Here is a 26,141-nt window from a genome sequence, read left to right as displayed (position 1 = left end):
TGGTCCAGCTCCAGCCCTTGTGGCCATTTGGGGATTGAATTAATGGATGGAAAATCTCCTTCATTTCTCTGTCTCTTCCTCCCTTTCTCTCCCTCTCTTTCTCTGTTACTCCACCTTTCAAATAAATATAAAGATATATCTAAAAACAAAAAAGCCTTCGGACCATCTCCATTTGATTTCACATAAATCATACTATTTAATGGCTGTACTTCATGTACAACATTTTATGTTATTTGATAAATTACTTATTGATGGATATTTGACTTTATAAACAGTTCTAGGGTGGTTACTATTTTTTGTCACCTTTAAAAAAATTGCTTATTTCAAAGTCAGATTTACGGGGGGGGGGGGGCACTTCCATCTGCTGGTTCACTCTCCAGTGGGCTGCAATGGCCAGAGCTGAACCAGGCCAAAGCCAGAAGCCATGAGCTTCGTCCAGGTCTCCCACATGTGTGGCAGGGACCCAAATACTTCTGCTGCTTTTCTCAGGGCATTAGCAGGAAGCTGGATCAGAAGTGGAGCAGCCAGGACAGGAACCCACGGCAAGCAGTAGCTTTACCCGCTACTCCACAATGCCAATCCAACACTCACCTTCTTACACCAGAGTAGTACAAGACCTTACATACAAGAGACACTCATTGAATAAACTAGTATTTTTGAATGGATTAATACAGCACGCAACATCATTATCAACATATTTTTTGGGTGCTTGTGCAAATTCTCTGAACAGATTCTTAGAGGTAGACATGATGAGTCAGTTCACCTTCAAAATCATCATGGCAAAATCTACATATCTATATGCTCTGAGACACTGTCAGAATTTTGGGCTACCTGATGTGGGGAAATTATTATCATTTTATTTATTTTTTTATATTTTTTGACAGGCAGAGTGGACAGTGAGAGAGAGAGACAGAAAGGTCTTCCTTTTGCCGTTGGTTCACCCTCCAATGGCCGCGGAGGCTGGCGCTCTGCGGCCGGCGCACCGCGCTGATCCGATGGCAGGAGCCAGGAGCCAGGTGCTTCTCCTGGTCTCCCATGGGGTGCAGGGCCCAAGCACCTGGGCCATCCTCCACTGCACTCCCTGGCCACAGCAGAGAGCTGGCCTGGAAGAGGGGCAACCGGGACAGAATCCGGTGCCCCGACCGGGAGTAGAACCCGGTGTGCTGGCGCCGCAAGTATCATTTTCTTTAATACTAACTTTTTTTCCCACAGTTTTATTCATATCTATATGTGTGTGTTATTGGCCAGTGGATGTATGTGTGTGTGTGTATATATATATATATATATATGATATACTGTAAATTGTCTCATACCATTTTCTTTTTGTTAGATTCTTTGTCTACCCCATATAGGGAAAGAACTCTGTCCAAATAAAAAATTGTTTCTCCAATCTCTAATTTTCCTGTTAAGGTTGTGTAGTGTTTGTAGAGGTTTATGCTTCAGTGTAATCAAATTTGTTCAAGGAAACCAATACAAGTATTTACTAGAAACAAGAAAAACTCCACGAACTGGAAACACCTGATTCTTTAGCTTAACGGTGGGGAGGCACATGCGTTGTGGCCTTTCAGGGCCGTGCCCCGGAAGAGCTCCTGATGGCCGGGTCAAAACGGCTAAGAACCGGAAGCCGTTAGAGTCTGCGGCCGGGACTTCCGGCCCTGTGGCAGTGCTGAGCGGTCTCTGGGCCGAGAGTCCCTATGCTGGTTGGCCGAGATGCGGAATATCAAAATCTTCAGCGGCAGCTCTCACCGGGACTTATCCCAGAAGACTGCCGACCGCCTAGGCCTAGAGCTGGGCAAGGTGGTGACGAAGAAATTCAGCAACCAGGAGACGTGCGTGGAGCTTGGCGAGAGCGTGCGGGCGAGGACATCTACATCGTTCAGAGCGGCTGTGACGAGATCAACGACAGCCTGATGGAGCTGCTGATCATGCTGAACGCCTGCAAGATGGCCTTGGCCAGCCAGATGACGGCGGTCATCCCGTGCCCGCCAGGACAAGAAGGACCAGAGCCGGGCCCCCATCTCGGCCAAGCTAGTGGCCAATATGCTGTCGATAGCAGGCGCGGACCATATCATCACCATGGAGCTGCACGCGTCTCAGATCCAGGGCTTCTTCGATATCTCCGTCGATAATCTGTACGCCGAGACGGCTGTCCTGAGGTGGATCTGGGAGAAGATCCCCGAGTGGACGAACTGCACCGTGGTCTCTCCGGACGCTGGCGGGGCCAAGAGGGTGGCGGCCATTACTGACCGGTTGAACGTGGACTTCGCCCTGATTCACAAGGAGCGGAAGAAGGCCAGTGAGGTGGACCACATGGTGCTGGTGGGCGACGTGAGAAGCCGCGCGGCTGTCCTGGTGGATGACATGGCCGACACCTGTGGGACCATATGCCACGCGGCCGACAAGCTGCTGTCGTCTGGAGCCACCAAGGTGTACGCCATCCTGACTCATGGCATCTTTTCCGGCCCGGCCGTGTCTCGCATCAACGGCGCCTGCTTTGAAGCAGTGGTGGTCACCAGCACCATACCGCAGGAGGACAAGAGGAGGCACTGCCCCAAAATCCAGGTGATGAACATCATGATCCTGGCCGAGGCCATCTGGAGGACTCACAATGGGGAGTCCGTGTCCTACCAGTTTAGCCATGTTCCTTTATAACAGAATAACGCCCGGGGTTATTTCAGTTTAAAATAAGATGCAACAAACACACACCCTGCCTGTTATTTCTTTCTTTCTTTCTTTCTTTTTTTTTTTTTCCTTTTTTTCTCTCTTGGCTACTTGTTGAGAAGTTCAGAAGACCCATCTTATTCCAGTGTGGCTTTTCTACAGCCCACATCAGGTAGATCAGAGTTTATCTTTAAATTGGGGGAAGAGATTGAAGATAAATGCTGGGATTTTCCGGACCGGGTGGACCCCTTCCGGCTGCTTGGATATTTTGTGAATCTTGCAGTTTTCACTCTAGCTCAGAGGCTGCAGGGGTTCAGTCTTTTGAGGGTGTTGGGTAGAGGTATTTGAGAGGGATTGGGGGACATTGAAACTATTACACGTGACTAGATCAGGAGGGGAGGCGGCAAAGTGCAGCAAATTGCCTTTTGCAAGGAAGACTGCGGATGCTTGGTTATACCTACTCCTTGTAAGTAAGCTTTATCTCCAACCACCTTGACATTTTCGCAGCCAAACATCCCAGTGGGCCCAAGTGGCCAGTGTATCATAGTTTTCTGGAAAGCACACTAACTTTTCTTCTATGTAATCTCTAATGTTTAGGCAGGTGTTTTTGCTGTAGCTTAATCTTCCTGGGCCTGTTAACACCAGGCTAGTAGGTATTAGATGACACTGTACTGCTTTTTGATGAAACATTTAATTTTCAGGTTCCTTCCCCGTACTTGTTTGATCTCTCAAATGACTTCAGGTTTATATTAAACCATCGCCCCTTGGGAATATTGTCACTTGTAAGTGAAACCAGTAAAGTGTTTGCATTGTGTGTATGGGGGAGGGAGCATTTGAAATTTCTAATCTCTGAGAAAACAAAAGTTCATAAGAGTTCCTAAAGGGTATAACGAAAACAAAGTAACTTTAAAGAAACAATATTCTCATTGCTATCAAACTTCTCATTTAAACTCCCCTGCAATAAGCAAAACACAACAATTTATTTGTAATTTTAAATGAATATTATTTTTAACCTAAATTTCTGTGTCCAGCCAAACTATCATTCAAATTTAAAGTCAAATTTTAGTATTTTTCAAATATGAAAGAATTCAGAAAGTTTGTCACCATGAATGCTTTCAGAAACTATTACCTGAAGATACTAAAATTAAAAAAAAAATTTTTTTCTTGACAGGCAGAGTTAGAGAGAGTGAGAGAGACAGAGAGAAAGGTCTTCCTTTGCTGTTGGTTCACCCCCCAAGTGGCTGCTATGTCCGGCGCGTTGCTGTGGGTGCACTGCGCCTATCCGAAGCCAGGAGCCAGGTGCTTCCTCCTGCTCTCCCATGAGGATGCAGGGCCCAAGGACCTGGGCCACAGCAGAGAGCTGGACTGGAAGTAAAATGTTATATTAGGGGCCGGCGCTGTGGTGCAGCGGGTTAAGGCCCTGGCCTGAAGTGCCGGCATCCCATATGGGCGCAAGTTCTAGTCTCGGCTATTCCTCTTCCAATCTAGCTCTCTGCTGAGGATCGTAAGTACTTGAGCTGTCACCTGCTCTCTTCCAGGGACATTTCACATTCTGTCCTAGAGTGCATGTGTTCAAGTCCTGCCTCTGCTTCCAATCCAGCTTCCACCCAGTGTGCACAATAGAAGACAGTAGGTGATGACTTAGGTTTGTGGGTCTGTGCCACTCACATGGGAGACTTGGATTGATTTCTGGACTCCTGGATGCATCCTGGCCCAACCCCAGCTGTTGTGGGCTTTTGGTGTGTGAACCAGAGAGGGAAGATCTCTTTCTGTCTCTGCTCTCTGTCTCCCTTTCAGACAAAAATAAAGTAAAAATTCTTTGTTAAAAAAATTAACTGTTAGAATTCCTAAGAGTTGTTAAAGTGAATTTATGTAAGGTAAACTCTCCTACATAATAGCAAAATATAATATAAAAATTTAATTGAGGAGCCAGGGCTGTGGCGTGGTGGGTAGAGCCACCGCCTGTGGTGCCAGCATCCCATGTAGGCTCTGGTTCAAGTCCTAGTTGCTCCACTTCAGATCCAGTTCCCTGATGATGTGCCTGGGAAAGCAACAGAGGATGGCCTAAGTGCTTGGGCCCCTGCACCCATGTGAGAGACCCAGAGGAGGCTCCTGGCTCCTGGCTTTGGATGGGCCCAGCTCTGGCCATTGTGGGCATTTGGGTAGTGCACTAGTGGATGAAGGAATTCTCTTTCTGTCTCTCTGTAGCCCTGCCTTTCAAGTAAATAAATAAATATTTGAAAAAAAAGTGAAAAAAACATTTCCACATTCTAACACAATAAATCCACAAAATTACCAGGAATGAACCCCAAAATGATAAGACTTGTCTGAAAATCAGTCTACTAAGAGATATAGAAAACATCTGAATAAATAAATTAAGAAACTAGAGAGGAAGAACAATTTTGTGAGAACAGTGGTGTTCTCAAATCATCTACTATAAACCCAATCAAAATCCCTACAGGAATTTTTTTGGAAAGATAACTTGACAAGCTTTTCTTGAAGTTCATCTGGAAGCATTTAAGTGTACAAAATTCAAGATCTTTTCGAATATGTTTTTTCATTCCAATATATTAAAACATCATAAAGCTATAGTAGTTAAAAATGTGGTATTGATGCAGGAATAGATGCATAAATTAATATTGCAGAATTCCGATTCCTGAAAGAGACCAATGCAAACTTACAGGAATTTAGTATACACCTACTCTATTTAACGAAGGGACTGTGTTACTGGAAAGAGGCACATGACTGAATCAACTCCATAGGTGAATCACTAGCACAAGTCCCCGTGGAGATGCTTTCCTGATATCATGCCTTGGCAACCACTCCTGCTGTCTACTCCGATTCTCTGAAGTGAGCATGAGCCTTCTGCAGTAGCTCTGTTTATAATTTTCCTTAAACAATTGCTGGGCAATCCAGATTGTACTGATGCTTAGGATGGCTTCTTAGTGTCAGTTTTCATTTATCAGTGTCTAACTTCTTGATGATCTTAACTTTTCTGATTCCTCAATTATATCCTGAAAATCACAAAAGCCTTCTCAAAGCCTCTACGATCCCTTAGAGTAGTACTTGTTTATAAGAAGCATTTCCACCATCATTATTTCCTCATACTTAATCAGTCATTTGGACAAAATTCTCTCCAGAACCCAAACAAGAGAGACCATCCAATAGTAAATCAGGCATGTGCAGAATGTGTTTACATCAGAGTGACTGAGTAGTGGCTCCCTAGTCGAAACTATGGTGTACCCTGTTGTATTGACTGGGAGTTCACACAACACTTAGAGACTGGAGGGGGAAATTTTTTATATGTATTTGTGTGTGTATATATATATATATATACATAAATTACATCTAATTCATATATAGATATATAGAGAGATATATATTAGTTAACCATCCTCATCTGCAGATTCAACCAGGAAAAGGGTGGGTATTTTTACTTAGTGGCTAAAAGCTGGTTTGATTTCCTGCTCCATTTCTAACTCCAACTAACTGCTAATGCAGACCTGAGGAGACAGTAGTGAGAGCTCAAGTAATTGAGTTCCTTCTACTCATGAGAAAGACCTGGATTGCGTTTCTGGCATGCATTTGGGGGAGTCAACCAGAAGATGGGAGCTCTGTAGGTCCTTCTCTCTCTCTCTCTTTCTCTCTCTCTCTCTCCCAAATGAATTAATTTTTTGAAATGTTCAGAAAAAAGCTTGCCATAATGAATAGACCTTCTCTTGTCTTGATTCCCTGAACAATACAGTCTAACAAACATTTACATAGCATTCATATTGGATGAGTATTTGTAAATATTTCAGAAATAACTTAAAAGTACTAGTGGATGTTGGTTATATACAAATATTACACCTTTTTATATAAGGGATTTGAACATCTGTGGCTTTTTGTATTTGCAGGGGGAGCCTAAAACCAATCCCCTACTGATAGCATGGGACAACTGTATATGAAAGTGTGTGTGAGTATGTTATGCGTGTTTGTATGTATACACAAAGAGAGATTGAATTCTGTAAACTGGCATTAAATCAGATATACAGATAGATGTTAAAAAGTATATCATAGATAAATAATGCACTGATTAATCAATGTTGCTGGAGAACTGGCTTTTGATGGGGAAAACAAAATTTCATCTCATCCTTAAATAATGAAAAAAAAATCACAGAGAATGGCTATGAAAAACAGAATTGTAAAATACTGGAAAAGTGGAATAATGTTTATACTCCAGCAGAGGAGAAGGCCTTCTTAAGTAGGATATAAAACTCAGAGCAAATCAAAGATAAAATTGAGACATGACTCCCGGGGTTCTACAGGCAGGAATGGGCTGATAGATCTACTCAGCTACAAGTATGTGCTGCTGTTTGAGAGGAAGGAAGAATGACTCCGAAAGCAGAGCTTCCATGAGTGGTACCGAGACTGGCAGGGCACTGAGGGCAGTCTGAAGCAGACTGAACTGCCATCAAGGGCCCCAAGATTAATGCAGCCATCGCTGTAAGCCAGTAGGCTGGCCCTGTGGTCCCAGCAGGTAGAGCATTATCTTAGTCCATTCAGAACTGTATACAAATTGCTATAGTTGGCCGGTTTACAAACACCAGAAATTTTATTTATCACACTCTGGAGAATGGGAAGTCCAAGATCAACATGCTGGCAGATCCCAGACTGGTGAGGGCCTACTCCCTGGCTCATGGACGGCACTCTTCTCACCGTGTCCTCCAGTGCCAGGGATGAGGGGGTGCTTGAGAAGCTCATTTGCAAAGAGACTAATCCCATTGATGAGGGCTCTACTCTCATGACCTCACCTGCTAACACCATCACAATGGAGCACTGGATTTCAACACATGAGTTTGGACATATACAAACATTTTGCATATCACAAGCATCAAGCCTCAGAGGATTATTCGCAGGTCTGGAAACCTAATTAAATTTGTCCCAATAGATATCAAAGTCGAGACCAGTAACTGCTTTATTCTTTCCAATGTCTCCCTTTTCAAATAGAACAATACCTGTCCCACAATTTTATTTTGGAAGTAGACAACATGTTTTCTGTTTTTGCAAGTCCAGAAACAGAGAATTCTGACCAAGGAGGGTTTATACCTTAGTCTCACCCATACTGATGATTTAGGTGATGAGATTTGGGACTTTTGGGCTGATATTTCTATGAGATTTTGGACTTGGAACAGTTGCAATATCTGAGACTTTTGGAGATGTTGGGAGGTGGTGAATGTGTTTTGTCACATGTAGACAGATAGGAATCTGGGGGCATTAGATGGCAGGTTTCACATGGTTGAATTGTGGTCCCTAAAAAGATATATCCAGGCCGACGCCACGGCTCACTGGGCTAATCCTCCGCCTTGCGGCGCCAGCCCACCAGGTTCTAGTCCCGGTCAGGGCGCCGGATTCTGTCCCAGTTGCCCCTCTTCCAGGCCAGCTCTCTGCTGTGGCCAGGGAGTGCAGTGGAGGATGGCCCAAGTCCTTGGGCCCTGCACCCCATGGGAGACCAGGAGAAGTACCTGGCTCCTGCCATCGGATCAGCGCGGTGCGCCGGCCGCAGTGCGCCGACCGCGGCGGCCATTGGAGGGTGAACCAACGGCAAAGGAAGACCTTTCTCTCTGTCTGTCTCTCTCACTGTCCACTCTGCCTGTCAAAAAAAAAAAAAAAAAAAAAAAAAAAAAGATATATCCAAATCATATCCCCCAGAACCTGTGAGACTTATTTGGATAAGATGTCCTTGTAATGAATTTAGAAGAGATCATGCTGGATTTAGGATGTGCCTTAAGTACAATAACATGTGTCCTTACAAGTGAGAGGCAGAGGAAATTTTTAGAGACAGAGACACAAAGGAGAAGCTGATAGGGATTGGGATGATGGATTTTTTTTTTTTTTGGACAGGCAGAGTGGACAGTGAGAGAGAGAGAGAGAGAGAAAGGTCTTCCTTTTGCTGTTGGTTCACCCTCCAATGGCCGCCGCAGCAGGCACGCTGTGGCCAGTGCATTGCGCTGATCTGAAGCCAGGAGCCAGGTACTTATCCTGGTCTCCCATGTGGGTGCAGGGTCCAAGGACTTGGGCCATCCTCCACTGCACTTCCTGGCCACAGCAGAGAGCTGGCCTGGAAGCGGGGCAACTGGGACAGAATCCGGCATCCCGACCGGGACTAGAACCCGGTGTGCCGGCGCCACAAGACAGAGGATTAGCCTATTGAGCCACGGTGCCGGGGATGATGGATCTTTAATTTAAGCAACACCAAGCATCTCCAGCAGCCACAAGAGGCTAAGAAAAGAGAGCAGAACTGATTCTCCCTTAGAACCTGAGAGGAAACCACCTGTGCTGAGCCCTTGATTCTAGTCTTTTGGCCTCCCCAACTGTATTAGGAAATAAACCTCTGTTACTTTAAGCCCTCTGGTTCATAGTAATTATTACTGCATCCCTAAGAAAGTAATGCAGATTCCATATTAAAAAAGTGAGGTATCAGGGTAGGCATTTGGTACAGTGATGAAAATGGCACTTGGGACACTTGCATCCCAATCAGAGAGCTTGGGTTCGAGTCCCAGTTCCACTTGGGATTCCAGTTCTCTGCTAATGTGCACCCTGGGAGGCCATGAGTGATGGCTCATGTATGATGGTACTGCCACTCACATGGAAGACTGGGACCAAGTTCTCAGCTCCTGGCTTTAGCCTGGCCCATCCCTGGTTGTTGCAGGCATTTGGAAAGTGAAGTAGTCAATGGAAGATCTCTTTTATCTGTCTGTCTGTCTCTCTCTGTCTTTCAAACAAATTTTTTTTAAAGTTTAAAAACTTGTCTAAAAAAAGAAATGGAATGCTGCTGGAACAAATACCAAAAAATGTAGAAGTGGCTATGGAATTGGGTCATGAGTAGAAGCTGGAAAAATGCTGAGGTGTATGATGGGAAAAGGTTAGATTTTTTTTTTAATACATTGCAGAAATGCAGTTGTTAAAGGAGATTGTAATTAGGGATCAGAGCTTAAGGCATTTTAGAGACTACATATAGATTACTGGTAGATATAGGAATGTCAAACGGGGTTCTGGTGGAGGTTTCATAAGGAAATGAGGAATATGTTACTGCAGACTGAGTAAGAGGCTATCTTTGTTGTAAAGTGGCAGAAAATATGGTTGAATTGGGTAGAAAGCAGAACTTTGGAAGTGATGAACTTGGATATTTACTTGAGATTTTCCAGTTAACTGTTGAAGACATAGTCTGATTCCTCTTTGCTGCTGATGGTAAAATGAGAAAGGAAAATAGAAAGTTGTAGAAGGAACAGTAAAGCAATAGGAACCAATATTTGATGAATTGGGAAGCTTCAGTCTCTCCAGATTGCAAAGGGTGCTAAAATTAGGAAATTCTTTGTTGGGAAAGCAAGTTCAGGGTGGAAGTTCAAGGGTGTGGCTGGATAACCATTCACTAAAGAAATTAGAGGTGTGACAATTATTCTTAGGTGTTTAAATTTTAACTGAAAAGTGATCCCTGTTAGGAATTTGGAAAACATTATGCTGAGTGAAATAAGCCAGTCCCAAAGGGACAAATATCATATGTTCTCCCTGATCGGTGACAACTAACTGAGCACCAAAAAGGAAACCTGTTAAAGTGAAATGAACACTATGAGAAATGGTGACTTGATCAGCCCTTGCCCTGACTGTTGATGAGCAGCTTAATATGTTATCCCTCTTAGTATTTTTTTTGTTTGTTCTACTTAATACTTTTGGTTGAATACTGTAATCAATACACAGTTATTCTTAGGTGTTGAAATTTAACTGAAAAGTGATTGCTGTTAAATATGAGTGGGAATAAGAGAGGGAAGAGATGTGCAATTCAGGACATGCTCAAGCTGACTTGCCCCAAACGGTAGAGTTAGAAACATACCAGGGGATTCCAATTCAATCCCATCAAGGTGGCATGTACCAATGCCATCTCACTAGTCCCAGTGATCAATTTCAGTTCACAATTGATCATAATGATAGGACTAAGAGCCAAAGGGGTCACATAAACAAGACTAGTGTCTGCAAATACTAGCTGATAGAATCAAAAAGGGAGAGAATGATCCAACATGGGAAGTGAGATACACAGCAGACCCATAGAATGGCAGATGTCCTAAACAGCACTCTGGCCTCAGAATCAGCCCTTAAGGCATGCGGATCCGGCTGAAAAGTCCATGAGAGTATTTTAGGCATGGAAAGCCAAGACACTCTGGCAAAAACAAACAAACAAAAAAACAACCAAACAAACAAAAAAAAACAACCACCTAAATGAAAGATCTCCGTGAGTGAGATCCCAGTGGAAAGAACAGGCCATCAAAGAAGGAGGTACCTTTCTCTGAAGGGAGGAGAGAACTTCCACTTTGACTACGACCTTGTCTAAATATGATCAGAGTCGGTGAACTCAAAAGGCTTCCATAGCCTTGGCAACTCATGACAAGAGCCTAGGGTGATTACTGATGCCATAAACAAGAGTGTCAAATGGTTAAGTCAACAACAGGAGTCACTGTGCACTTACTCCTCATGTAGGATCTCTGTCCTTAATGTGCTGTACGTTGTGATTTAATGCTATAACTAGTACTCAAACAGTATTTTTTCACTTTGTGTTTCTGTGTGGGTGCAAACTGTTGAAAGCTTTACTTAATATATGCTAAACTGATCTTCTGTATATAAAGAGAATCGAAAATGAATCTTGATGTGAATGGAAGGGGAGAGGGAGCGGGAAAGGGGAGGGTTGTGGGTGGGAGGGAAGTTGTAATCCATAAGCTGTACTTTGGAAGTTTATATTCATTAAATAAAAGTTAAAAAGAAAAAAACAAAGAAATTAGAGGTGTGGCTCATGGAGCCAATCAATCATTTGAAGGTGGAATGACTAAATAGACTAGTGGAGTACTAGTTATTATGCTTTTGCTGATTTTTCTAAAATTGATACAAACCTTATCTAATGATGGGTAAACCAAGTAATAACTAAGTCAGTATCTTAAATACCAACCTAAAAATTTTTCATTTCCTTAAAAAGCAGTTAAGGAATCCTTGTAGTTTTTTCAGTGGGGTTTTCAATACATGACTGATACAATGAAAATAGTGCTTTCCGGAGAGATTTGAAGCACTGTGCAAAGTAAAGCTTACTGGAAAGTTTCCCAATGTCTGGGTGAGTTCAATTTCAAGAAATCTGGCTCAAGGATTATATTTTTCAGATTTATAGTAAACAAAGAAGGTTTCATTTTCCTAATTCCTATGGCACACAGGGTTGTTTACAGGAATTTGGTATGAGTATAAATTTCTAAATGTAACCCTGACAGTATCTCTCACCAGATGACATGATTAATGATGTTTTCTTCAGAGTGGCTTTCAGTTAGTGTTTATTAAGATGCTTCCCAAATCCTAATGCTATTTCAAAGATACAGTTGGGTCATTATCCTTATGAGTACCCTGTAGGAATTGGAAAAAGATAAATTTAATGGTTTAATGTGATTTAGTGGTTTTAAATAATGCTTTTTAGTCAGATTAATTATTACGCAACCCATGGCTCTCTTCTTGTCTGTTTCTATACTTATCCTTTGCTTTATTTTCTAGGAAAACCATTCATTGTTAAACCCAGTTTCACTGCAAATGCTATGTAATACTAGTATAACTCTTTGCTTAGTACAGGGGGAGAGACCCTCCCTTTTGCAGCATTCCAGAGTATCTGGTTGTGGGAGAGGCAATGAGTAGAGTCTTTTTCACACGCTGAAAACTGGGCATTTCTTTGAACTCCTTGCACACCATTTGGCTTTTCCATCTCATAGCTTTGCCTCTTAGGGAAACAGTAGGGAGGGTAGCCCTATGGTCTCCAGGAATAATCAGATGCGGAGGAACTGCAAGAGCAAAGGCTTTGGGGAGGGAGCATGCACCTATTAGAGCAACCACAGGCAGACCAGTGTAGGTAGTGCAGAGGGAGAAGAATGAAAGAATGAGATGGAAGTCAGCAAGTTGGGCTGAGCCAGATAAGACAAGTAAGCTACCACACTTCTCTGATTACCAATCAATTACCTTCTGTTTGTTCCTTGCCAGTGAATGCCCAGGTCTCTAGTTGGAAGATTATGTCTTGAATTACTACTGACCAATAAGTTAATGTTTGTCCCTCACGGAGGCTTTCTGAATTCAATAGTAACTCATGTATTCTCAAAGTTTTCAGATCTTTTTTAAAAAAAAAAAAAAAGATTATTTATATGAAAGACAAAGTTACAGAGAGAGATAGAGACAGAGAGAGAGGTCTTCCATCCACTGGTTCACTCCCCAGATAGCCACAATGGCCGGAGCTGCGCCAATCTGAAGCCAGGAGCCACAGCGCCGGCCCTAGTTTTCAGATCTTAAAAGTCCTGGCCTTTCAGGCTTGGCTTCCTGAACCTCCAGATAAGAAACCTGGGAAGGGGCCAGCGCTGTGGCTCAGTGGGTTAACCCCCTGGCCTGAAGTACCAGCATCCCATATGGGCGCTGGTTCGAGTCCCAGCTGCTCCTCTTCCGATCCAGCTCTCTACTGTGGCCTGGGAAGGCAGTGGAAGATGGCCCAAGTCCTTAGGCCCCTGCACCCACATGGGAGACCTGGAAGAAGCTTCTGGCTCCTGGCTTGGGATCGGTGCAGCTCTGGCCATTGGGGCCATCTGGGGGGTGAACCAGCAAATGGAAGACCTCTCTCTGTGCCTCTCCTCTCTCTGTGTAACTCTGACTTTAAAATAAATAAATAAATCTTTAAACAAGTCATTTCAATAGTTCTTATGATCAAGCAAGCTTAGGAAATACTCAGTCTCCAAAGTGAGATTAGTAGAGAGAATTCGGAGTGTAGAAGACAGGTTTGCACACTGGCATACCAAATCCCATACTACTTTGCTAATATCTGTGGCAATTCTGGTCAACACATGGTGCATGAGCTGCCACTTTTCCTCCAAGACCAGATGACCATGGCACTCATCTCTGAGGATCTCGGGACTCCCTCCCATGGACTCTTGCAGGACTTCATACTGCTTCTCCATGCAGGCATCTAGATACCTATAATCAAATGATGAGACTCATCATTGTAGAGTTATCTTAGACCAGCATGGCTTCTAAACCAGAATTTTATTTGGGGGAAATACTGAATAATTACATAAAAAATACATTTGTGTTTGAGGTGAATTGATGGGACACCCAGAAGAAGCTCCAGGCTCCTAGCTTCAGATTGATTCAGCTCTGGTCATTGTGGCCATTTCGGAAGTGAACCAGTGGTTGGGAGACATTCTCTCTCCCTCTCTCTCTCTCTCTCTCTCTCTCTCTCTCTCTCCCTCCCTCCCTCTCTCCCTCCCTCCCTCTCTCTCTCCCTCTCTGTAACTCTGCCTTTCAACTAAATAAATAAATCTTTAAAAAAAGGAAAACGTTGAGTTATCTGTACTATACTACCAATGATAAGACAGAATCTTTTCACCCAGTTCTGGCTTTGCCCTGTTCCCTGTTGAAATCTCTAAGTGTCTTCTGAAAGGCTCACCTAAGTTACTTCTATTTGTTCCTTTGCCAAGACTCTTTACCCACACAATTTCTTGGACATGATCTGACTATTTTAATATCATCATTCTGATACTCAGAAGTCCAATACAAGCTGAGTATTCCTTATCCAAAATAGGACCAGAGTCTTTCAAAAGATTTTAGAATTTTTGAATATAACCAAAGACATATCTCAGGGAGGAGACCCAAAGCTAAAGGTAGAAGTTATGTATGTTTCCTACACGCCTTATACACATAGCCTGAAGGCAATTTTATCCAGTGTTTTTTGCATGCCTGCATTTGACTGTGACTGTCACGTAAGGTCAAGTGTGGAATTTTCCACTCACGGCATTATATCAGTGCTCAAAATGTTTCAGATTTTGGACTATTTTAGATTTCAGATTTTCAGATTACGGACACTCAACCTATGGTAGCTTCTTGCTGCTTACTGCATTTAATAAATTCTCTGTTTACCTTTTGAGGACCTCCCAGGATCATCTAATCAGATCTCCCAGTAATTCCCCAGGAGTCATACTTGACTTTTCCAAGGCCAAGTCCTTGACTGTGCTGTTGGTTTCATGTAAACTACTCTTGTTCCATCTTTCTGCTCACCCAAGTCCTACTCACTGCTCAAAAACAAATTCCAATAGAAATTTCAACATAGCATCTTTCCTGATCCATTCATCTCTTTGGTACGTTGACCAAGGTGTTTTTTTTTTTTTTTTTTTTTAACAATTTAGTACTGAATTCTTTCCTAGCTGCTTCATATGTTTTATTAATCCAGTTATTCACAAGAAGATTCAAAGCTTTCTGTAAGAAATGACCATTTTCTCTGCTCTTGTATTCCTTCCAGTGCTTAGGATAGCAACAGGAAATAGACTGACAGAATGAGTATATTTGGTTTACAAAGTGCCCTGCAGGCCAGTCTTATTCTCATTTGAAAACGCAGTGCTCACTGAGCTGGGTAGTGCTCCAGTTCTGTATGATATAATGATTTGATGATGTGATGCTTTTCTCTGTCAAAACTGGAAATCTGGGGAGACAGAACTCGACCCTGCCTTTGTAAAGCAGAAGCAGGTGCAGTCATTGTGGACTCCTGGCGTAGTAACTGGGACAGCACCTCACTCAGCTGAGCTCAAAGTCCTAGGAGTAATTGTCCCGATTGTTTCCATAAGACAGATTTTCTAAAAGATTTATTTCATACAGGAGTTTCGAAGATTATCATTTTTTAAACAGAGCAGAGGAACTGATGAAAGGTAAGGTCTGGGCAAGAAAAAGAGAAAGGATGTAAATGCAAAGATTCTTCTACTACAAACTGGCTAAGGGTTAAATTCTGCGAGCCATGCCTAGCATCACTTACCTTGCATATAAACAGTGCAGTGCTGAGAACTGTTTACCGACCAGCTCTCTAGACAACAAAAGCCCTGATTTGTAGTGTTTGCAGATTTCCTTGGAATAAATATACCCATTGCCAAATTCAGGCTACCAGTGTACCCTCGCCGAATACAAAATTGAGAACAGCTGTGTACAATTGCGTCTAGGGCGCTGGCAAGAGCCAGCCCTACCTACAAGTTACAGACAGCCTCCAGGAAAACTCTTGGAAATTAACTTGAGGGTTTGCGACTTCTTTCATGTTAATTCAGTTGCCTGGGGTGGCAGGCAGTGAACCCCTTATTGAAAAGAGCCTAACTAAGACCAAAGAAATAATCTTATTCTGCAAAGACAGCTGTAGTCTTCAAATAGTCTGGAAAAGAGCAACTCAGTGTTGCAGATTTGATAGGAATGTTCCCCATTGTTTCTCGGGTCTTGAAATCATCCCGGTTTTACAATGGCTAATTCTTTCACAAGGCATTCTTGAGTGGGCTTTGAAAGTTTACGGAGAGGCTACTTGGTACTAATTACTGTTCTCAGAAATGAAAAAGAGAGGTTCCTGCCTTTCATACCTAACAAAGTCTTCCCTCTTATTAAAGGCCCTAGAAGATTCTCCTAAAGAAGGATTTAGTTGTTCATAATAGTAGCCATTTCCATTATCATCCACAGAAATAAAGGGTGAGGATCATGGGCCAGGTTGGGGGTCGGAGGGGACTGAGAAAGATTGGCTGTCACAGAGGCTCCCGTAGAAAGCACCACTTACTGCAGAGAAGCTTCCTCCTTCCTCCTGGGCAAACAGACAGCAACTAAGCTATGGGAGTTTTAGAAAACTTAGGGGAAGAATCTGTTCAAGAATCAGTTGACCAAAAATTAAGTGAACTGACCCAGCAAAAGGTTACAAATAGAAACTGACATGAAAATGTTCTACACAAAACAGGTTTGGACAACTTTGATTTATTTAAATGAATAAAAACAAAATGTTAATTTATGGACATAATTCGGTAGGCTAATTAGTCATGCAGTATAGCATTGCCCTTCGACAGTTTATTTCCATCAGCAGAATTAATCACCGCAGAGCAGATGTAGTGGGGACAATCCAAGGTTAAAACAAATGATACAAAATAATGAACTGGAGCCCGAGATGATAAACCTGGAGAAAGTCATGATTTATTATTCTGCCAGAGCCTTCTGTGAATCGTACAGCACTTTGTGCAAGCCTGTCTCCTTTTTAACCAGATCTCTCTGATTGTAGTGATCTTTTACTTTGCATTAATTTTATCTGCCTTTGAAGGTAATGTAACTGTGATAAGAGCCAATTAGTTTTGCACCATCGAGAAACACAATGAAATGTGACTTAAGAAAACAAAGATAAAATGAACTGTCTCAATGAGACTACAAGGCAATCTCATCTCCGCTGTTTTCTTGTAGGGCTTACAGCACCATACGTTCAGCATCATAAACTGAAGGACAACTCTGAGGATATTTGAGTGGGCTCAGAGACATGCGGCAATGAACACAATTCTTCCCCAGTAACATTAGCTGGTAATTTAATGCTCGCTTTCCACAGGACTCGAGAGCTATATCTAGAGATTACATTACAGGCAACTACAAATGTCAGGGTACCACTCTGGGGAACCAACTCCTTTTTCAACTTTATGTTTTGGAATTTGATTATGAAACAAAATGAGCAATGGCATTGTCAGTTGAACGTCACCTGGCTTTATTTTGCCTTCATAGTTTCCTTGTTGGTTCAGTGCGCCCAGGAAAATTCCACTGTCTCAATGTCAGGGAGCTGGAAAAAAAAAAAAAAAAAAGGAAAGCTTTTGGTAAGGTTAAGCTTTGGCATGCATTTTGTGTTTTGTACCATAAGCTTCTGGCATGACTTGGATGCAACTAACGTAACATGAATCAGCCACATTGGTCTAGACCTTATTACTGCAATAAGATCATAACACAACATTCAATTTCCTATTTTTCCCATTAAAAATAATAGCTTGAGTCTTGATAAAAGCTATTTTTCTGAAGATTATAAAATTGATAATGATGAGGCAATCATTGTGGTGCAGTGGGTTAAGCCACCACCTGGGACCACCCATATCCCAGGTCTGAGTGCCAGTTTCGAGTCCCAGCTACCCTGCTTCTGATCCAGCTTCTTGCTAATGTGCCTGGGAGGCAGCAGATAATGGTCAAAGTACATGGGCCCTGCTACCCATGTGGGAGAGCAGGATGGAGTTCCAGACTCCTGGTATTGGCCTGGCCCAGCCCTGGCCATTGGGAATGTTTGGGGAGTAAACCAGCAGATGATTCTTCTCTGTCCTTCTTTCTCTGTCACTCTGCCTTTGAAGTAAATACATCTTAGAAAAGAAAAGAAAACTGACTATGAAAGTTTTCTTTAAGTGGAGGACAATTACAAAAAAGATGTATGACTTTATTTTTAAAAATGTGTGTCAAAGTAACAATGAAAAGCAACATTCTTGAATATATGTACAACACATATAAGTCTGACAAAGGATCTATAGCTTTAGCATGTAAAGAGAAATCAATAAATCAGACAGGCGTCACCTCAGAGAAAAATGAACCTCCCCCCCAAAAAAGCATAAATCACAGACGAAGCAAGAAAAAGGCTAAATAAACTGATGAGGTGTGGAATCCAGCTTTCCTGGCAATGCAAGCAATAAAAGAAAATGTGTCATTTTTAATTCATCAAATCGAAAAAATTAATCATTCAATACTCCACGTTAACTAGGAATAGGAAAAACATATTCATGCATCATTTGTGAAGCCCAACTGCTGAGTCCTTTTGGAAGAAAGCTAGAAAGCGTTCATACTTCTCTCCAATAATTCTGGTATTCCTGTCACTACAGATGTGTTCATAAGGTTTGCTTAAAGGATGTTCTTGGTAGTGTTGTTTAAAACAGTGCAGATTTAACAGCCACCCGAGAAGACATCGGCTGAGAAAGTTTTCATTAAGTCATTTATAGTGCAGTTGCACTCTGTGACCATTAAACTTCTTGTTTTCAAATATATCTGGAATTTAGAACATTTGAGGATCAGTTAAAAAATTCAAAGCCCAGGTCACATTCCAAACCAATAAATCACAATTTCTGGGGATGAGGTATAGGCACTGTAATTTGTTTAAGCTAACCAGGTACAATATGCAGTGTTATTTGGTAACATTTGCATTAAAGTGATATTGAAAAAACTTTATTCATGACCATTTATTCACAATATAATGCATTATTCTTTAAAAAAAATCCAACTGTGAAATTATTATTCAGTTTAAGACACGGTTTCTAGAAAAAATTGTGTGCTGCTTGCAGCCCTTTTTGAAGGACAACTGCAAGCCTCTGAGGACACACACACACACACACACACACACCCCTTAACCAAATATGAATGCACCAAGATTAAGTGTCTGATTTACAGGCAACCATTTTAGGAGTTGGCTGGAGTCTCAGCATAGCTTGACATGAAAATCCCTGGCCAAGCAGGAAAAAAAAAAATGTTTCAATCAGAATCTTGCTTGGATGAAATCAAAACTGAATTCTGAAAGAAATCAGGCAGTAAGACTAAAGCTGAAAGAATGTATGAGTATAAAGAAAAGTTGCAAGACAGAAAAGTGGCCATAAAAAATAAATGTAGTAAGGGAACATAACGCATTTGTAAGCAAATGCTGTGAGGGAAGAAAAAAAGAGAGACTGAGTGGAGCAGATCACAGCACAGACAAACCTAGAAGGAATGCAGAATGAGGGAAAGACCTTTCAGGTGCTCTCCAAGCACTCGTTGGGGGTCTCTAGGGCTTCCTTGGATTGAGAAGACGCACGGGGCCCAGTTTCCATGAGGCTCTGTAGAACCCCAAACAGAATTGTCAACATAAGCACTCCACATGGGAAGAAAAGTTCAGGCCTGTTTCCAGGAGAACAGAAGCTAAAGAGTCCAGAGATCAAGAGGACAACCTACAAAGGCACAAACCAAGGAAACAGACATTGACAAAAGCCATGAAAAGGGCCAGTGCTGCGGCTCACTAGGCTAATCCTCCGCCTAGCGGCGCCGGCACACCAGCCATTGGAGGGTGAACCAACAGCAAAGGAAGACCTTTCTCTCTGTCTCTCTCTGTGTCCACTCTGCCTGTAAAAAAAAAAAAAAAAAAAAAAAAAGCCATGAAAAACAGAAAGATGTGATGACATCAGGATCCAGGTCCTGAGTGTTGCCTTTCCTAGCATGGGCCTCGTCTGCAGATGGGCCTTGTCACTGCATTCTCTGGACCTGGCACTTAGGAATTTTTGAAGCCTAGTTTGTGTTAAGGCTGGGCTTTCAGGAATAAATGGAAGAGAATTTCTCTAGGGCCATAGAAGATGCACCAGGGACCTAATCCTGGGTACTCTGGGTCCACCAAGTATGTAGGTGGTGTGGGGAGAGTCTTTCCATCTCTTGACCTCTCTGCTTCCCATGTATAACTCAGGGGACTGAGCTGGCCTCCACCATCCACAAACTGATATCATTGGATTATTTTGAAAATATAGGTAAAGCTAGGATTGTTGGGTTTCTCCTCTCTCTGAGTAGCCATCTTTTTTTTTTAAGATTTATTTTATTTATTTGAAAGACAAAGTTACAGAGAGAGGTAGAGACAGAGAGAGAGGTCTTCCATCTGCTGGTTCACTCCCCAGTTGGCCACAAAGGCCAGAGCTGCGCCGATCCCAAGCCAGGAGCCAGGAGCTCCTTCCAGGTCTCCCATGCGTGTGCCAGGAGCCCAAGGACTTGGGTCATCTTCTACTGATTTCCCAGGCCATAGCAGCGAGCTGGATTGGAAGAGGATCAGCCGGGACTAGAATCAGTGCCCATATGGGAAGCTGGTGCTTCAGACAAGGTCGTTAACCCACTGCGCCACAGCACTGGCCGCTCTGAGTAGCCATCTTAAAAAGTGAATATGGCTTGAAAGTCAACTTTTTTAGGTAAATGTTTTACTAATATGGAATCAGTATTCCACTGATGTCCAACTCAAATTTCAGTATCTTTAGGACTACTTAACGGTGCTCCATATGGAACAAAAGCACTAATAATTCATGAAAAGAAAACTTGAGATCTTAATTGTTTAAAAATTACTTTTTCTCTAAAACTGATGTATCTGAAAATATTTCCATGGTCAAAATATCATGATTCTTTCCTTTTCCACTTTACAAAAGAAAGGCATGCCTCTCATCCATGCCAAACCTTAAGAAGGCAGAATTTCCCCCATTATTACCAAAAAAAATTTCATGTAAGTTTATACCTTTTAGTGACCTCCTTTTTAAAAATATTTATTTATTTATTTGAAAGAGTTATAGAGAGAGCAAGAGACACAGCTCTGGTTCACTCCCCAAAAAGCAGCAACGGCTGGGGCTGGGCCAGTCCAAAGCCAGGAGCCTGGAGCTTTGTCCAGGTTGCCACATGGGTGGCAGGGGCCCAAGCACTTAAGCCATCTTCCACTGCTTTTCTCAGGCCATTAGCAGGGAGCTGGGTTGGAAGTGGAGTGGCCAGGATCTGATCCAGCACCCATATGGGATGCTTGTGTTCCAAGTGGCAACTTTATCTGCTATACCATAACGCCAGCCCCTTAAATATTGCCTTAAAGTTAGCAATGGAGTGTTTAAATTTTCCAAAACATTTTTAGGGAGTAATAAAATGGAAAACTGAAGATCCATAAAATGGAGCACTTTATATTTAGTCTGTAATATTTTCATGGCTATTACTTATTGAAACTGTGGAAAAACACTCAAATTATATTGCTTACTAAATAACATTACAGTATGATACATTACAGTTTTTAAAGATCTATCCGATGTTAAAATTTTAATACTATCATTCCTATTAGCATGTTATGTCAAATATTTAGGATATATTAATTAGATTATGATATAAATATCAAATACTAAAATTTCAACAATGACAATCTCTGGAAAGAATTACCAGTGATTTTTATTTTCATTTTAGTGTATAACCAAATTTTTGTGCTCTGAGCACGTGTTATTTATACTGTAAGAAAACATTCAAAATAGTAAAGTATATTGATCTAAACATTAACAGTTTTACTAAGCAAAAACAACAAGAATGCTACAAATTTGATTCATTGATTGCAATTCTGATGATTTAGCCATGATAAATTCTAAACTAAAACCTCGCTTCTTGATCCTAAATTCAGCTGACTTTCTCCAGGATTGTTAGGGCATTTATTCTGAATAAAGTGTGCAGGATCAGGCCCCCTAATAGCAACGGTACTACATCATTGAAAATATGCTGCATAAGTCTTTGTAAAAGGGCCAATCAGCAGAAAACATATTTCACACAGGCATCTGCTGCACGGCCCTGAATTATAACCTACCTTAACTGAAAAATATAGAAACCAAAGAACACAGAAATAGTAGTCAACTTATCTTCTGCATTAAGTCTGAATTATTATTCTTCAAGGAGTTCGGAGGCTGTTCAGTGTGTATTAAATCTCAAACAAGTTACAGGTTTTTGGAACTGAATAGTAATTGGTTTGTAAAACTGGCTTAAGCATTTCCATCTGCACACATAAAATTTTGATTAATTTTCTTTCTAGCTATGTGGTGAGGCATAGCAATGTATTTTGACATTGAGCTCTTAGCCACATTTGGAGGACTGAAAGGTCATTATGCTTTCACTCTCTGTGAAGACATTTCTTGATAATAATAGACTGTACAAAAATAGTACCAGGTAATACTTGGCTAGCAGTCAAATGGAGCTCTGCCTTGTCTATAATGGCAATTTTCAAAGGACTCAGCTCCACAAACACTTCACTGAACGCTTTGGTTGTGTTAGTTCCATGGTGCACACTCTGGAAATATCTCAGCTGGAGGATGGGCTGGTAACCCTGTGTCAGTACCTGCTCTTCATATTAACTATTGTCTCCAAAAGTTTCTCAGGGAATAGAAATAAGAATGTCTAATAAACAAAGACAGAATCACACATAATCTAGCTTAGTGGGTTAACAAATTACCAGTGGGAGTGCCAAATGGCATAGTAAGACAAGGTCATCATGTCTTGACCTACAGTTATTCCAAATGCACAAGTTATGGCATTCTATGGGTTATATATGAACATGTAGGGAAGTGGAGCTGTAGATGTTGCTCCCCTCTACATGGGACTCGGATTGAAGTGCAAGCAGGTTAGAATAAATAGTAGTGAACAACTGTAAAGTACTTTGATTAAAAAAAAGATTTACTATTTATTTATGCATGTATGTATGTATGTATTTGAAAGGCAGAGAAAGGGAGAGAGAGAGAGAGACCGAGCTTTCATCTGCTGGTTTGCTCCCCAAATGCCAACAACATCCAGGGCTGGGCCAGGCCAAAGCCAGGAGCCTAGACTTCCATCTGGATCTCCCACTTGAGTGACAGGAACCCAAGTACCTGGGCCATTATCCACCACCATCCAGGCACATTAGCAGGAAGCTAGATCAGAAATGCAGAGTAGCCATGACTTGAACCAGGTACTCTGATACGGGATGCAGGCACCCCAAGCAATGACTTAACCTGCTGAATCACAATGTCTGCCCCAGATGCTTTGATTTGAAATGAGGATTCATGGAGAGGAGACATGGCACCAAAGCTTGAACTGCCTTCCAAATCAATCCTCATGTACTAAATGCCTAATTTGCATTTCAGTACATGATTTACTTGTCAAAAATATTTTGCTAAGGGTCAGGCATTGTAGCACAGGGGATTAAGCCACTGCTTGGATGCCTGTGTCTCCTATCAGAGTGCTGTTTAGAGACCTGGCTACTCAGCTTTCAACTCAGCTTCCTGCTAATGTGCCTGGGAAGCCAGCATATGATTACCCAAGTACTTGGGTTCCTCTCACCTAGATGGGAGACCCAGATGGAAGTCTGGGTTCCTGGCTTTGGCCTGGCCCAGCCAAAGATATCATTGGCATTTGGAAAGTACACCAGCAGATGGAAGATCTCTTTTCTCTCTGTTATTATGCCTTTCAAATAAATAAGTAAATCTTTTTAAAAAACATTTTATTGAATATTGTTTATTAATTATAGAATTCCTCATCAAAGCAGATTTTTTTGTGCTGGATTTGACTACCTATTCTATACTTTTCCATCATGCTCTCATCTTACATTTGCTCAAAAAGACCCTGCCCAAAACTTTCTACTTTACCTAGATTTGAACAGTGACCTCCATAATTCTGTAATTCCTTCCAGTGAGATGAGAGCCACGATGGACTTGAACCCCAGTCCTAACACTTACTGGTGTTTGACATCTGATGAGTTACTTAAACATCCCAAAGGTTGGTTGCATCATTTAAGTGGGAATAAGGATGTCCACTGTGTGCTGGTGCAACTAATAAAGAGGAAATACAGGATACAGAAATCCACCACTGTGTCTAACACATAATGCTTTCTTAACAAGTGTTCTGTTGGGGCCGGCGCTGTGGCCCAGTAGGTTAATCCTCTGCCTGCAGTGTCGGAATCCCAGTTCTAGTCCTGGCTGCTGCTCTTCCTATCCAAGTCTTTGCTATGGCCTGGGAAAGCAGTAGAAGATGGCCCAAGTCCTTGGGCCCTTGCACCCGTGCGAGGGACCGGGAAGAAGTACCTGGCTCCTGGCTTCAGATCGGCACAGCTCCGGTCGTTGCAGCCATTTGGAGAGTAAACCAACGGAAGGAAGACCTTTTCTCTGTCTCTCCCTCTCACTGTAACTCTACTTGTCAAATAAATAAATAAAATCTTAAAAAAAAAAAAAAAAAAAGAAGTGTTCTGTTAACAGATTCCTGATGCACCATCTATTGGTTTACATTTGTTGAAAAGTTGCCATTGGGTAAAATGTCCACAGCAGTAATATTAAGATATAAGTAAGTATGTGAAAACAATGTCCTTCTAATTATCAAAGTCATTGGCCCATGTCATTAACAAATCTACATTAACCTGAATTCCATGCAATAACTGGTTTGATTTACTTGTATCATTGATGGCTTTGTTTAATGATATCCTCAATAAGTCTAACAATATTAATGCTGTTTAAACTGTTTAATTGCCTTTGCATTTCAGTTAGTGTTGTTATGTCAAATAAGAATGTAAGGGCTTAAAAACTTAAGTGCTAGATAAATGTCTGATTTAGTTAAATATCTAAAAGCAAAAGGTTAAAGAAAAAAGAATTCGCTGCATGGACAGATTTACTTTCAGTGAAGATCAAATTATTAAGGGCTTACTGCAAGGGGAAATTTATTAATAAAGTCCTCTGGCAAATGTAGGATTAAGCACAAAGAAGTTAATGAAAAATGAGTATCACTTAACACATGTGAAGAGAGTATTATATAGTCACTTCATAGCTTTTGTGACCTTCGTCTCCCAACCAGTCACGTGTCTGGAAGCAATCAAAGATTATGCAATGATTACATTAGTAATTGGGCCAGTTTCATCCTGACTTTTTCCCGGGACTTTGAATTCAGTTTTCCTGGTGGAGCTACCACAAAAAAAAAAAAAAAAGCTACTGCTAGTCAATTGTTCTATGTAATGCTATTCTGGAAGCTTTCACAGATATGTGAAAAGGGCAAGTTAATTAGAATAAAAAGTAGCAGTTATTGATTTTCTTCATCGACTCCCATCCATCAAGAACTCATAATTACAGCACACCTCCATTGGAAAAAGTACAGATTCAGGCCAGCGCCGCGGCTCACTAGGCTAATTCTCCGCCTAGCGGCGCCGGCACACCAGGTTCTAGTCCCGGTCGGGGCGCCGGATTCTGTCCCGGTTGCCCCTCTTCCAAGGCCAGCTCTCTGCTGTGGCCAGGGAGTGCAGTGGAGGATGGCCCAAGTGCTTGGGCCCTGCACCCCATGGGAGACCAGGAAAAGCACCTGGCTCCTGGCTCCTGCCATCGGATCAGCGCGGTGCGCCGGCCGCAGCGCGCCGGCCGCGGCGGCCATTGGAGGGTGAACCAACGGCAAAGGAAGACCTTTCTCTCTGTCTCTCTCTCTCACTGTCCACTCTGCCTGTCAAAAAAAAAAAAAAAAAAAAAAAAGTACAGATTCAGAAAATAGGAGGAAGATTTATATTCACTTTTCCTTTTGGAAAGGTTCTAGCTCAATTCCCCTCTAACTGATACAGTGAGTAGATAACACACACACACACACACACACAACTCAGTGTAGTAAAAGCTCTACTTATGCAGTTGAGCATCACCATGGAAACATCTCCCCCTCCGTGAAATAATGAGATGGTAATGAAAACAGCTGCCACATAATGAACCTAGGCACAAACAGAGGCCAAGTGACTGGTGCCAAAAAAATGAATGGCAGCAGGGCTGAAAAGATGGGGACAGTCATGGCAAGAAGCAACTAGAAAGCCCACTAGAAACTAGAAAGTGGGCATTATGGGAAGGGATGGGAGGAACAGCCCAAAATTCTACTGAGTTTGATGATGACGAATTTTGGTGCTGACTTTGTTTTTTTGTTTTTTTTTTTTTTTTTTTTTTGACAGGCAGAGTGGACAGTGAGAGAGAGAGACAGAGAGAAAGGTCTTCCTTTGCCGTTGGTTCACCCTCCAATGGCCGCCGCGGCCGGCGCGCTGCGGCCGGCGCACCGCGCTGATCCGATGGCAGGAGCCAGGAGCCAGGTGCTTTTCCTGGTCT

General features: G+C 42.1%; 1 protein-coding gene across 1 annotated transcript; it reads left to right on the top strand.

Moving 5' to 3' along the window:
- The first annotated feature begins 1,708 nt into the window (after positions 1 to 1,708).
- Positions 1,709 to 2,703, top strand: PRPS1L1 (phosphoribosyl pyrophosphate synthetase 1 like 1). Its single transcript, XM_051853241.3, has one exon. It carries the CDS (start codon positions 2,041 to 2,043, stop codon positions 2,650 to 2,652), a length of 612 nt encoding a protein of 203 aa, XP_051709201.3. The 5' UTR covers positions 1,709 to 2,040; the 3' UTR covers positions 2,653 to 2,703.
- Positions 2,704 to 26,141: the final 23,438 nt, after the last annotated feature.

The sequence above is a fragment of the Oryctolagus cuniculus genome, chromosome 16 (assembly GCF_051225735.1).
Source record: "Oryctolagus cuniculus isolate XC-2025 breed Fujian yellow rabbit chromosome 16, ASM5122573v1, whole genome shotgun sequence".
Lineage (NCBI taxonomy): Eukaryota > Metazoa > Chordata > Mammalia > Lagomorpha > Leporidae > Oryctolagus > Oryctolagus cuniculus.
This window is presented reverse-complemented; position numbering and strand designations above follow the sequence as displayed.

Bases quoted from the DNA above. Each gene is read 5' to 3' on its own strand.
- PRPS1L1 (XM_051853241.3), top strand. From the start codon at position 2,041: ATGCTGTCGATAGCAGGCGCGGACCATATCATCACCATGGAGCTGCAC.